The sequence below is a fragment of the Danio aesculapii genome, chromosome 4, assembly GCF_903798145.1.
Source record: "Danio aesculapii chromosome 4, fDanAes4.1, whole genome shotgun sequence".
In the NCBI taxonomy this organism is placed as follows: Eukaryota; Metazoa; Chordata; class Actinopteri; order Cypriniformes; family Danionidae; genus Danio; species Danio aesculapii.
The window spans coordinates 6,307,964-6,322,681 of NC_079438.1; the positions used below are offsets into that span (position 1 = coordinate 6,307,964).

At 40.8% G+C, this 14,718-nt stretch overlaps 1 protein-coding gene across 1 annotated transcript in view; it reads right to left on the reverse strand.

Moving 5' to 3' along the window:
- LOC130221908 (NACHT, LRR and PYD domains-containing protein 4E-like) overlaps positions 1-13,169 on the reverse strand; it is a 65,011-nt gene extending 51,842 nt beyond the window's left edge. The window contains exons 1-5 of the mRNA XM_056454462.1: positions 13,126-13,169; positions 12,584-12,688; positions 8,817-8,930; positions 8,291-8,333; positions 2,614-2,809 (exon numbers count right to left, since the gene is read on the reverse strand). Of these exons, the coding sequence (XP_056310437.1) occupies positions 2,614-2,809; positions 8,291-8,333; positions 8,817-8,930; positions 12,584-12,688; positions 13,126-13,169 (502 nt within the window). The remainder of the gene's footprint in view (positions 1-2,613; positions 2,810-8,290; positions 8,334-8,816; positions 8,931-12,583; positions 12,689-13,125) is intronic.
- Positions 13,170-14,718: the final 1,549 nt, after the last annotated feature.

The window sequence follows — 14,718 nt, forward strand, 5'->3', positions numbered from 1 at the left end:
CAATCTTGCACGGCACAGAATGGCTTTTGACTATGCTCTCACCCCCAAATCAGCCATCCATGCTTTGGGGAGAGTGATGGCCACTCTGGTGGTCTGGAAACGCCACCTCAGTATCATCTTTGGGTTCTTGACCCAGTAGTTCTCAAAGGTGTAGGAGCAGTCGAGTGCAGTGAGCATGTGCTGGTGGTCAAAGGGGGCTTCTAAACCTCTGGTTACGTCCACACTGACTGCTCCCACTGAGGACGTCTGCCTGCATGCTCTGATCCGCCACACCAACATGCAGGCAGTTTCTTTCCCACTGGGAGTGAACCCCTGAGTGCTGTGAGCGTGAGAAGCACTGCGTTCCAGCTTGCAGCCTCTACACAACTCTTCGCCTTTGGCCAGGAGGTTGGGTTGGAGGACGGGCTCCTTCCTCTCGCGCCTCCAGCACCCTTTCGAGATGCTGGGAGCAGGAGAGCATGGCAACATGCTTACATACCCTTCCTCTGGACGTGCTGCTTTCCGAAGTGGGTAATCCCACCTTGAGCTGCCCCACCGCTGGTGCGTCGATGGTTGATCTGATAGTGTCACAGGCACTGGCTCTGTCATCCTAGTTAGCACTGCTCAGCCTGGCATAGTGGCTCATTGGGACAATGACAGATGTGTACAATCCTGGGTAAGCTCAACCGTGCAGCCTACATGCTTTCACGGCAGTTTGTGGTACCAGAAGAATGGTGCCTACCACAGGAGAATGATTAGTCCAATTAGAATGACCAATTAGTCAACCTGCAAGCACTGCTCCTGGAGGAGGCAGAACCAGCCATCTCGCTCCTGTGTTCTGTCTGAGTATTGTGCGTGTACATGGGCCGCACTCAGAGCATAAGATTTTCTGAGCAGCTCTTTGTCTGTTTTCCAGGTCGGCAAAAGGGAAGTGCCATATCTAAACATAGGTTGGCCCACTGGATAGTGGATGCCATCGCCCTTGCGTACAATACTCAAGGTGAGCCGTGTTCCCCAGGGGTGAGAGCATACTCTACTAGGGGTGTCGCCTCCTCCTAGGAGTTAGCATGCGGCACCTCTCTAACAGACATCTGTAGAGCTGCAGGCAGGGCAACACCTAACACATTCATGAAATTCTATAACCTGTGAGTGGAGCCGGTTTCTTTGCGGGTGTTGGGTAACACCAGTCATACAGCAGAAAACTAAGCTCAGTGTCAAAAATGCTTGCTGCACCACGCTCCCTAATCCAGTTCCTCCAAGGCCATCTCCATTGGACTCGGTGGTCAGGTGCAGGCCCATTACGTTGTTTGTATGCCCACTGGTCATCCCTTGTACTGGGAAACAGTGCCCCATACCCCATATGCATTACTAGACCACGGTGTGATCCACAGGTGGACCGTGTCTTCCCTACCAAGCTAACCCCTACCTAGGATGAGCCCATATTCAATTCATCACAGGTCTCCCCATTAGGGTAGCACTGATCTCCGCAGCGTCCTTCCCCTTCGGGACTGGCACACTTTCCCAATGTACTGTCGTATTCTAGGTAAGCCCTAGCACAAATTGCGAGACATGATTGGGGAGTGTGACTTCCCAAGCTATTTTCCCTATTAAGGTAATTAGGGCCAGGGACATTGGATGGTTATGACTTTAGTGGTGCTTTGATGTTCACGCTACTCACACGGCACTTGGCACCCTGTGACACAAGATATTTTGCCCTATTCGGTCAACTCAACATAAACTCATAGGGATTGACTGAGGGGGAACATCTTGGTTAGGTACGTAACTCTCATTCTCTGAAGGAGGGAACAGAGACATTTATGTCCCCCTGTCACAAGAGCTGAATCCACAGCAGAATGCTAGGCCTGTCTGTTCTGAAGCGAGTAATATTATGCGCTTCCTCTCAAGGCAGCGTTTATACTCCTAATTGTGCAGTGGCTGCACCTGTGTGAGCTGCACTTACCAATTTCATATGCATTCTATTGGCCCATTTTATACAGATTAGAGTGATTGGTGCTTCTAAGCGAATCCCCTAGTCGATCAACTCAACATAAGCATCTTCGTTCCCTCCTTCAGGAAACGAGGGTTACGTACGTAACAAAAATGTTATATATGCTTCTGGGAGTTGTTTTGATGTACCATTTTGGGGGATTAAACAATACACAAAGTTTGTTGTACGTTTCAATGGTAATAGGGCATTTTTCTGTTTGTAAAAGTTTTTTTGTCCCCACTCAGTAGAAACGAGCCATTGGAGAGACAATTTTTTTCTGGGGTGGTACTTGGTAAAAAAAGATTGAGAACCACTGCTCTATGGATAGCCATTTGTGCACTAAGGACCACATATCTATCACAGTTTTGAGGACTGCTTCAGGAACTTGTGACTAGAGATAAGACTGTTGTTTATTGAGTTGTTTAATAAGAGAGTTATTTATGATGCCAGTTATGTTATTTCTGATGTGTGAATCATAAAGATGTACAGTTTATTTGTTCTCAATAAAAAAGGAAAGGTTGCATGAAAGCATGTTTATGGAAACCCATTTTAAAAATCTGATATATAATATTCTTTGTTTTAATTACAAACTGACTGTTTAGGATATTTGTAAGCGTCAGTCTGAAAGATGGCCATGAGTCTCTTACCCACGAGAGTATCAGCAGCTTCATCTTGCTTCATCTCTCTCAGGAAGAAGAGTGTGAGATCAAGAGCTGCTTCTGTGATACAACATCTGTTCTCATTAAAATCCTTTACAAAGTCTTGTCTGTTTTCTTCTTGTAGGATTTTCTTAAACTTCTGCAGTTCATTCTTCAGAAATGTGTTTATTTTGCTCTCAAGATTCTATGATTGAAAAAAAGAGAAGAACAGTATTTAACCAAACATTTCACTGGATGGCATTTGTAAGAAACTAGTCTAACAGACAGGAGCAGTTTGAGGACAAATACATCTGAACAGTGGCTTTAGATGTGGTAACCATAATCTAATAAACATCTAAACAAAGACAGCTTGGCTAAAAACAAGGCTAAATTTGGGCTGTCCGTGAAAATCTAATAGACATCTAAGATTAGCCCAAACCAGACGAGTCATCAAAAACACATAGACAAATTTATACACATGTGAACAGTGTTGCCAACTTAGTAACTTTTTTGCTATATTTAGCAACTCCTCAGACCTCTTTAACAACATTTATTTTAATGACTAGCAACAAATCTAGCAACTTTTTTGGTGTTACTAGAGATTTTGAAGACTCTAATGTACCGTTTTTGCTACAAGCAGTGGGTGATGCTTAGACACCATCCGTTTTCAAAGCACTCACAGACGGCTCAGTTCTCATGCCGCAGTCTGTCCTACCTACAGTCTGAGCAGATCACCCCTCTACATACTGACTGCAAATGACTTAGCAATTTTATTTTAAAACAGCAATTTCTGGACCGAATACCCACGTGAGGCATTCAAAGATGGGCCCACTGTGGTCATTAAGGTCAGCAACAAAACTCAGGTAGGCTGTGTCGTTGACATAATGCTCATTTGGTACAAATGGGCTCAAAGTGTGCCAAGAAAATATCCCCCACACACCACAAATTTTGTGCGTTCAGAGATGCTCTTCTGCATACCTCTGTTGTAACAAGTGGTTATTTAAGTTACTGTTGCCTTTCTAGCTACTCAAACCAGTCTGACCATTCTCCTCTGACCTCTGGCTTCAACAAAGCAATTGCGCCTACATAACTGGTTGTGCATGAAAATCCCAGTAGATCAACAGTTTCTAAAATACTCAGAGCAGCCCGTCTGGCACCAACAACCATGCCATGTTCAAAGTCACTTAAATCACCTTTCTTCCCCATTCTGATGCTCGCTTTGAACTGCAGCAGATTGTCTTGACCATGTCTACATGAGTTGCTGTCATGTGATTGGATGATTATAAAAAATTTGATTTAACAAGCAGTTGGACAGGCGTACCTAATAAAGTGGCAGTTGAGTGTATATAAATCATAGTGACTTCCACTGCAGACGTCACTGGACCATGCCCTCTTCACCACTTCTTTATATGAACTTCACAACGTAGATTCAGGAGGAGGCTAATCATTCTGGCTTGTCAATGATAATCCCATGGGTATATGAGCAGCAGTCAATGCACTATGTCAGCTGAGAATTTTTTTTAGCATCCCACTGTAACCCACTCAAATAATTGAGTATTAACTATTGTTTTATTTTTTTGATACGTAATTAAGAGTTTCTGATTCTATTTTTGTTTGTTAGAATATATGTATTTATATATTTTATTTACTTACCTTACTTGATGCACAACAGTTGGGCATGAAAAATAAATAATAGATGTATATTTTTATATTAAGAAGTTAATTTCTAAAAAAACGGAATTTAGGTCAAGGGTGACTGACGCCACTTGCACGCCAGCTTGTGATGAAGATAGGAGAGACACGTTTTGGCTGTCTTCTAAATTAATCCATCCTGCCAATCCTTCATAAAATTCATGTCCCAAATTGTTTTGCTGCATTATAGGTAAGTCATATGCATTCGGATTTCCTGCATATTTATTTTATTTTTCTAATTGTTAAGTTATATTGTATGGATGATGCATACTGTTCATGGATCGGAGTAAATGTACACATTTACCATGTTAAATGTGTTTTACTCTGTTTTATATGTATATATTTTGAACATGTTGTAAACTGTTTTGTGAAAATGCTCTTAGATGAAGTTAACAATGTTATGTGAAGTTAGTGTGACTGAAATTGTTTTGCTGCATTAGCTTACTGACACTGGACTGTTCCATCGTGCCGCAGCCGCATTGGACTCGTGCAGGCAAGGGGAGAGACTCGTTGCATTCACTCTGAGGATTCCTGCCAATTTGGATGGACGCATGTCATCATTCAATTGTCGAGGATTTCCGTAGGAACACATACACTGATTCACATTCATTGAACTACGTTTTACATTACATACAAGACTGAAGTTTTTACATATTGAAATTGGGACATTTAGACTGTTAAACTGTATTTCCTCCTTCTGTATAGTTTGATTGATTTATTTATTTATTTTCTCAAAAAGAGCTGAATTGCTGTGAACATCATATTGTATTTTATTTAAGTTTGTTTGTTTTGAATACCTGATTACATTTTCATCAGGGCTGAAAAGCAGTTCAGATACGGAACAGAATATTGCAATACAGCAAACTCAAAAGTATTTTGTGTCTGGGTATTTATTTTTATGTGAGCAGTTGGAGATTATAATATGAGTAATATGCAAATTTAGCCACACCATTTATAAATATCTTGTTTTGTGGGTGTGAGATATCCCAAACCCGAGATTCTAAGTAAATTGTGTTGTAAATTCATACACAATTTGGAAAGCTCAGACCCAGTAGATATTTTTCCCCTTTTCAGTTAAATTAACTTGATAGGTGGGTTACACCACCACCTCCCCTTGTCCTCCTTCTAATGGCTAATTTCTCTTAAAGAGGTGGTCCACTACGATATAATTTTTAAAACTTTAGTTGATGTGTAATGTAGCTGTGTGAATATAAAACACATCTCTGAATGTAAAATGCTCAAATTTCAATGCAAAGAGAGACCAAATTAGCTTAGCAAAGCCTACAGCGAACAAATTTGGGGACTACAAAAAAAAAATACATCCGGGCTAATGAGATCACAAAAGGCTTCCAGTTTCTTTCCAGAATCACTTAAAGTTCAGAGCTGGAGGCGGCTAAGAACTTCTCCAATCGCTGAAGCCGTGGATTGTGAGCCACAACCTAAAAGTATTTTATTTGTTAAAATTGATGAACAGTTTCTAGCGTTCACGGTATGTTGTAGCGAGGATGTAAACAAGAATATAAACAATGGGAAATGCTGTTTGGCACCACTAACAACTTAGCTACAAATTCATATTTATCAGTCAAACCACTGTAAACACCCACAATCTTCAGCAGCACTGCAGTTTCTCTCTATGCGGACGATTTCCCTGTGTTCTACATCTCAAATAACAAACAAGCAAAAGATATGAGAATGTTTTATATTACTTACACATGCTTAATCTGAATATATGTGAAACACACTTGTCAGATTTTATTTTAGAGAGCAGGAGTGAGGCTCAGCTGTGTGCCCTTTATTTTCTTTCTGATTCAGGCAAACTGATACGGCTAACAGCTACTGTTTACACAGCACAAAGTGTGCGCTTGTAGGGGTGTTACATGGTGACATAGAGCCAATCCACGAATCACAGCACATTATGTTAGCAGACCAATCCGAGCCTCTTGAGGGCGGGCCTTTCAGAGGAACTAGGAAATATGACAATCGTTTTCATGTTAGCTGAGTAGCTGTATATAATCTAAGTAAGATTTATAAACAAATAGCGTGATTTTCTACAAGTGAAGCATGAGCAAACATTGCTTTGCATTTTATAAACACAATCAAGCCTTAAAAATACACTGTGGATCACCCCTTTAAAAACACTCATAGGAGACAGCAAGTCAAGTTTGTTTACCATTATCTATCATGACTGAATGAGCAGGCCAACTCGTAAATAAATCATAGATTTAAAAAACAGATTCATATTTGCAAATTTACGCATGGCGTCATCTAGTGACATTTAGTGGCTTTTTAAACAGAGCTTAGCAACAATTCAACTCATAGGTGTGTTCAATAGCCGCGTTTCCACTATCGCGCCTAAAGCGAGCGAGCCAGGGCGAGCCAAGGCCAGTCGCGTTTCCACTATCACTTCCGGGGCGTAATCGGGCCAAAGCGGGGCTTTCTTGGGGCCAGCGTCCGGCCTTTTACGGGCCGCCGAATACCTTGGGCCAAGGAGGGCCAACTGGGGCTTCGGGGCAGGGTTACATACAAAGGCGGAGTTTTCCTGTCAGGTAAAGAGGAGACAAGATGCTTTCTTCCCTTACATTTGTTTTGCTATCGCGCTTGATCAACTCACTAAGAAGAAGAAAAAATGCATAGCAGCCAAAATCTGTGTTCGAAGTAAATGCCGCCGAACTCGAATGTCCTTATCCAGGGATCGCTGTCTGGCCTTACACCAACAGACCACAAACAGTAAAAAAGCAATCGCTTCGGTGTTCTCCATCTTCCAGCTCTCGTAGTGATGCCAGGTTGTGTTTGTGGTTATAATTTGAGTTTTTTGTTCCCGCTGAAGTGGGCAGGTTGTGTGACGGGTTGTGTGACGTTTGATTCGGGGGACGTTCTGGGGGCGGAGTTTGTGTGACGCGCTGCGAGCAACTAGCCCCACAGTGGAAACGTGACATGATTTCGGCCTCATTTCTCAACCTCCTGGGCTATTGGCCCGGCCTGGCCCGATTAAAGCCCTGGCTCGCACTGGCCCGATAGTGGAAATGCGGCTAATGTCTCAGAATCATTCAGAAAATATTCTAATATGCTGGATTAATGTCCAAGAAACACTTTATTACATATATACCTAGTATTTAAAAAAAATCTATATATTATCATTTAATTTCATGTTAATTTATTATTATAATAATCAAATTCATTCATTCATTTTCTTTTCAGGGTCACCACAGCGGAATGAACCACCAACTTATCCAGCAATTGTTTTATGCAGTGGATGCCTTATCCACACACACTACAGACAATTTTAGCTTACCCATTACGCAAGAGTACTCACCTGTACCACATGTCTTTGGACTGTGGGGGAAACCGGAGCACCCGGAGGAAACCCACGCGAACGCAGAGAACATTCAAACTCCACACAGAAATGCCAACTGACCCAGCCGAGGCTCGAACCAGCAACCTTCTTGCTGTGAGGTGCTGTAAAGTCTTTTATTTTTACCTTCATCCATTAAAGCTATATATTTTATATCTACATTTTGGAAAATACCAAACAGCCTATTGTCAGACTAAAATCAGCTATTCTGAGTAAAATAGGTATATATTGATATATATATATATATATATATATATATATATATATATATATATATATATATTTGTGCCAGTAGAAGTTTTGCTTGTGTGGTTTCAGTATTTAAAGTCTTACACACTGAATTATGAGTGATCAGCGATGGCGTCATTCATGGCGGTGCTATTTAGCATCTGTCTGCCATTTTGATTCTTCGAGCTGTCATTTAATAAGCGTGGTGCTGTGCGACGAATCAAAAATTTCTCAATTTTTTTTTATATATAATTTTTATCTAAAAAAATCTGCACAAACAAAGTGCTAAAAAAGATTATTTGGCGTGAATTGGGAGCATGTGGGGGGCTGGGATTTTATCATCTAATTATTTTATTTTAGAGATTTTCAGTGAGTTATTTCAGTGACTTATGACTCAAAATGAGTTTTTCCCACCTGGAAGATTGACTGGAGATTGTCTGTGAAGCTCTTGTGTCTCCTGTGAGTCTCGTCTCCTGAATCTGCTAACTCATATTCAACACTGTTAACAGATAAAACTACTGTAATAATACATTTAGAGACAAACAAATACAGATATATCTTGCAACCACTGAAAATAATGAATGCTCTGTGGTGCTCATAATAAAAAAGGTACAGTACATGCATGGGATAGCTGTAATTTCAGTTTAATCTATGATTAATGTATATGTCCCTAGCAAATAGCATGTACATTAATAAATATTTTCAAAACAAATATTATGTTTTATAAATAATAAAAATTCATCCAGGTCTGAAATGAATTGGTCATTAAGACCTGACAAATGGGACCTTAGTGTCTGTAAATGTCTTAACGAGTCACCAAATGCATGGAGTCATTTGATTTTTTCAAATAAATGATTCATTCAGGAATGACTCTCTTTACTGAGTTGTTGGTTCAAACAATATGTTCAGAAAAGTCAGTGTGTGAGCACTAATGTAAAACACAAAATACCTTTTAGCAGATGATGATGTTTTCTCTCTAAGGTGTGGTGGACAACCTATTGACCAGTCACTCTTCGGAGACACAGAGCTGGACACACATGATCCTGATCTCACACTGAAGACACAAACACACCAGAGGTAAAGGAGCATCAACACCTAAATGTCTTTCACAAATATTCGTGATAGCATGTGTAAGTAATATAAAATGTTCTCATATCTTCTGTGAGTTTTTTAAGATGTAGAACAAAGGGAAAGTGTCCGCATAGAGAGACGCTGCAGTGCTGCTGAAGATTGTGGGTGTTTACAGGCGTTTGACTTATAAATATAATTTTTGTAGCTAAATTGTTATTGGTGCCAAACAGCATGTCCCATTGTTTATATTCTTGTTTACATCCTCGCTACAACATACCGTAGACGCTAGAAACTGTGCATGTAGTTGCTAGCTATATATTTTTATAATTCTCTGGAATATATAATTAAAATTAAATTGTAAGCACTTCTGTCTTTGTGTTGTGTCCTTAGAAAGCCCAAATACAGAAACAGAAGAAGCTCTGTGGAAATAGCAGCGTTTGGACGGCATTTTACCTTTCTCTGCTATAACATCGCCTCTGGCCACGCCCCTTCACTGCGCAGGGTGTGTGCACGTGGTGAAGGCACGAAACTGGAAACCCTTGTGATCTCACTAGCCCGGATGTATTTTTTTAGTCCCCAAATTCGTTCGCTGTAGGCTTTTTTAAGCTAACTGTAAAAGCCAAGGTCTCCCTTTGCATTGAACTTTGAGCATCTTACATTTAGAGATGTTTTTTTTTATGTTCACACAGCTACAAATTAGCTTATTCAAATTATGACTGTTTTCCGATGGCACGTTTATCAACATACGATCATCCATATGATGGGATTGTCTGCATATGAATGTTTCATAAATCAAAAGTGAACCTTGTCGTAAGTTTTTGTGCTCAGATCTGCACTCATTCTAAATTGAAGTGATCCAGCATATGTTTTACGCAGCGGATGCCCTTCCAGCTGCAACCTATTACTGGAAAACATCCATAAACACTTACTCACACACATACATACACTATGACCATTTTAGCTTTCCTAACTCACCTGTACCACATGTCTTTGGACTGTGGGGGAAACCGGAGCACCTGGAGGAAACCCATGCCAACACGAGGTGAACATGCAAGCTCCACACAGATTTATCTATTATTTACATTTACATTTAGTCATTTAGCAGACGCTTTTATCCTAAGCGACTTACAAATGAGGACAAGAAAGCAATTTACACAACTATAAGAGCAGCAGTGAAAAAGTGCTATAGACAAGTTTCAGGTGTGTAAAGTGTAAGAAGCAAAGCATTAGTAATTTTTTTGTTTGTTTTTTTTTGTGAGAGAGAGAGAGAGAGAGAGAGAGCACAGTTAGTGGTATAGCCAGAGAGGCAGTTAAGATTAGGAGGGAAAGTGGAGACTAAACAGTTGCGTTTTTAGTCGTTTCTTGAAGACAGCAAGTGACTCTGCTGTTCTGATGTAGTTAGGGAGTTCATTCCACCAACTGGGCAGATTGAATGCGAGAGTTCGGGAAAGTGATTTCTTCCCTCTTAGGGATGGAACAACGAGGCGACGTTCATTCACAGAACGCAAGTTTCTGGAGGGCACATATATCTGCAGAAGTGAGAGCAGATACGAAGGAGCAGAGCCAGAGGTCACTTTGTAAGCGAACATCAGAGCTTTGAATTTGATGCGAGCAGCAACTGGCAGCCAGTGCAAACGGGTGAGTAGCGGAGTGACATGTGCTCTTTTGGGTTCATCAAAGACCACTCGTGCTGCTGCGTTCTGAAGCAGCTGAAGAGGTTTGATGGAATTAGCTGGAAGCCCGGCTAGTAGAGAGTTGCAATAATCCAGTTTGGAGAGAACAAGAGCTTGAACAATGAGTTGAGCCGCATGTTCAGATAAGGAAGGGTCGGACCTTTCTGATGTTATAGAGTGCGAATCTGCAAGATCGAGCAGTTCTAGAAATGTGGTCAGAGAAGTTTAGTTGGTCATCAATCGTAACTCCAAGGCTTTTTATTATTTTGGATGCAGTAATGGTTGCTCCATCCATCTGGATTGAGAAGTTATGGTGAAGAGTCGGGTTGGCAGAAACTTCAAGCATTTCCGTTTTCGCGAGGTTAAGCTGAAGATGATGATCTTTCATCCAGTGTGAAATGTCTGACAGGCAGGCTGAAATGCGAGCTGGAACCGAGGGATCATCGGGGTGAAAAGAGAGGTATAGCTGGGTATCATCAGCATAGCAGTGGTAGGAAAATCCATGTTTCTGGATGACTGTTCCTAAAGATGCCGTGTAGATAGAGAAGAGAAGTGGCCCAAGAACAGAGCCCTGAGGTACCCCAGTGTTTAGATGCTGTAGGTTGGACACCTCTCCCATCCACGACACCCTGAATGACCTGTCCAAGAGATAAGAACTGAATCATTGAATAACAGTGCCTGCGACGCCCAGTGACTCCAGCGTAGATAGCAGGATCTGGTGGTTTACAGCGTCAAAAGCAGCTGATAAATCCAGCAAGATGAGGACAGATGATTTAGAGTCTGCTTTAGCCAGTCAGAGATCCTCCACGACCGAGAGCAGGGCAGTCTCAGTTGAGTGGCCTTTCTTAAAGCCAGATTGCTTATTGTCCATGAGGTTGTTTTGAGTAAGAAAGGCCAGGACCTGATTGAACACTACTTTCTCCAAAATCTTGGCCATGAATGGAAGCAGGGATACCGGTCTGTAGTTTTCAAGTATCGTTTGATCCAGGTTGGGTTTCTTTAGCAGTGGGGTTACCCTAGCCTGCTTAAATGAAGTAGGGAATAGACCAGAGTCAAGAGATGTGTTAATTATGTGAGTCAGTGTTGGTATGACTGCAGGAGAAATGGCTTGCAAGAGATGAGAGGGAATGGGATCAAGCGGACAGGTGGTTGCATGGCTTGATAGCACGAGATTGGACACCTCAGACTCAGAGAGCTGGGAAAAAGAGGTGCGTGTGTGTGGTGTTGGTGGTGTATCTTGTGTGTTTGTTGTAGGTGCAGCAAATTGAGCACTGATTTTTGCAGTTTTGGTGCAAAAGAATGTAGCAAAGTCATCAGTAGTGAGTGTGGAGCATGCGGGTGGAGGAGGAGGATAGAGGAGGGAGAAAGATGTTTTAAAAAAGCAAGCGAGGATTGGTGGCACTGTTGACTTTCTGACGGAAGTATGTCTGCTTTGCAGAAGTAACCTCAGCCGCGAAAGAAGACAGAAGAGTTTGGTATGTTATGAGCTGTTCAGGATTTTTAGTTTTTCGCCAAATTCTCTCAGCAGCCCGAAGTTTTGAGCGATGCTCACGGTATTATTTTTTTTGTTTTGTTTTTGCTTTGATCTTTAACTGATCTTTTGTATTTTTATTTAGACTGTGGATGCTGCAGATGAATCCTGTCTCTTTATTTTAAAATCACCATGACAAAGAGGCATTTTTACCACTTTTACAAATGCATGTGAGTTTTTTTTCACATGCATTATTTAAAGTTACAAACCATAAGGACATGTTTTATGGACATATATTTCTCTTTATCATGACTATGGTTGAAAACATTAAGATGAATTCAAGTCTGAAAAAATTATAACACTGTTCTAGTGTTTTCTGGACATTTTAATGAAAATATTCTTACATATTGTTGAGTAAGTATAATAAAAAAAATTCCTGATGAATACTGAACTACATTCCCTGTGTGAGCAATAATGTAAAGCACAAAATACCTTTTAGCAGATGATGGTGTTTTCTCTCTGAGGTTTGGTGGATAACCTATTGACTGGTCACTCTTCAGAGACACAGAGCTGGACACACATGAAAAACACATTTGCCTCTAAAACCTTGTTATGTAACCTGTTGGGTAAAAAACTCACCACAGAAACCAGATGAGGAAATATAAGAAACAACACATTATTTTGTATCTATAGAAATTAATATAATCTTCAAATCTGAGAGACAAATATATTTCAAAATTCCCTTAACTGAACTATACACTTTAAGTTTAACACGCATATGTTCCATCCTTTTTAACATCAAAATTTGTAACATGCATATGTTAAATTTATTAAATGAAGTTTTGGATTTATCTCCTCTATAAACACAAGCTGAAACAATTCTGATGCTGTACAGGACTTAAAACATTACACATATTCAGCTCTGGTAAAAATGACAATTTGATCAGGCAATAGCAACACAAATAAGTGCATTGTTGTTGGTCTTGTTCTTCAGAGAAAGTGTTGAAATAATGGTGTAAAAACAGAGTCGATACCTGTGTTTCTCTGAGAGAGAGTCCTTTACTTGTTCCTCTGCCATACTGCAGCTAAAACACCAATGCAAACATTAGCAGAGCTTTGAGGAAACAATCATATACATATATATGCAATTTGTTTAAGTAACGTCAGCATGTTGTTTTTCAGCAGTTTTTCTTCCTGTTCAACTGGAAGGTCTGGTTTAACTTTCAATTTCGTGACTCTGTATCTTTAGACATATTTTATGCTGCATTATTGGAAACTATCAAGTCAGCCTGATATAAGAAGAGTACAAACACTTTCAAGGGATTTAGAAATAAAGTTTTTTTTGACAGTGTTAAAATGACTGTGTTTTGATACTGTTTAATCAGTGTTTGAGGCTTTAAGCTTCAGGATCAGACAGACATGTAAATCCTGCTTACACATATATAATCCCTTCATCTTTCCACAAATAAGTGTAATGACAGAAGTATTAAACTTACATGCAGAAGTACAGATGCTCCTGTGCAGCAGGAACACAATCTGAGCTCTTTGCCTCTTTAGGGTCATTAAAACACACCTGTGTGATCTACAGGTATATCCTGAAATAATAGTGGTTCCACAAAGTGTCACTGTCATAAATATTCATGAGACTCTCCTGACTGTAAGAAGGTAGGGTTGAGACAACCGAAAAGGGAAAAAGGAGTTTTAGAGATGAAACCTGAGAGTTCTCTGAAGAATACATAGAGTAGTATTGAATCTATAAAATAAGTTTATAGATTTATATTGAGTGCATCCAGAAAAATATTCATAGCGCTTCACTTATTGAGCATAGTGGCCTCCATCATCCGTAAGTGGAAGATGTTTGGAACCACCAGGACTCTTCCAAGAGCTGGCCGGCTATATATGCTGAGTGATTAGGGGAGAAGGGCTTTAGTCAGGGAGATGATCAATAACCCGATGGTCACTCTGTCTGAGCTCTAGCGTTCTTCTGTGGAGAGAGGAGAACCTTACAGAAGGAGAACCCACTGTGCAGCAATCCACCAATCAGGCCTGTATGGTAGAGTTGCCAGACGGAAGCCACTCCCCGCCTGGAATTTGCCAAAAGGCATCTGAAGGACTCTCAGAGCATAAGAAACAAAATTCTCTGGTCTGATGATACTAAAATTGAACTCTTTGGAGTGAATGGCAGGCGTTACGTTTATAGAAAACCAGGCACTGCTCATCACCAGGCTAATACCATCCCTACAGTGAAGCATGGTGGTGGCAGCATAGAGGGAAGAGGGAAGACTAGTCAGGAAAGAGGGAAAGATGAATGCAGCAATGTACAGAGACATCCTGAATGAAAACCTGCTTCAGAATGCTCTTGACCTCAGACTAGGGTGACGGTTTATCTTCCAGCAGAACAATGACTCAAAGCACACCACCAAAATATCAATGGAGTGGCTTCACAACAACTCTGTGAATGTCCTTGAGCGGCCCAGCCAGAGCACAGACCTAAATCCTATTGAACATCTCTGGACAGATCTGAAAATGGCTGTACACCGTCGCTTCCCATCCAATCTGATAGAGCTTGAGAGGTACTGCAAAGAGGAATGTGCAAAAATTTCCAAAGACAGGTGTGCCAGGCTTGT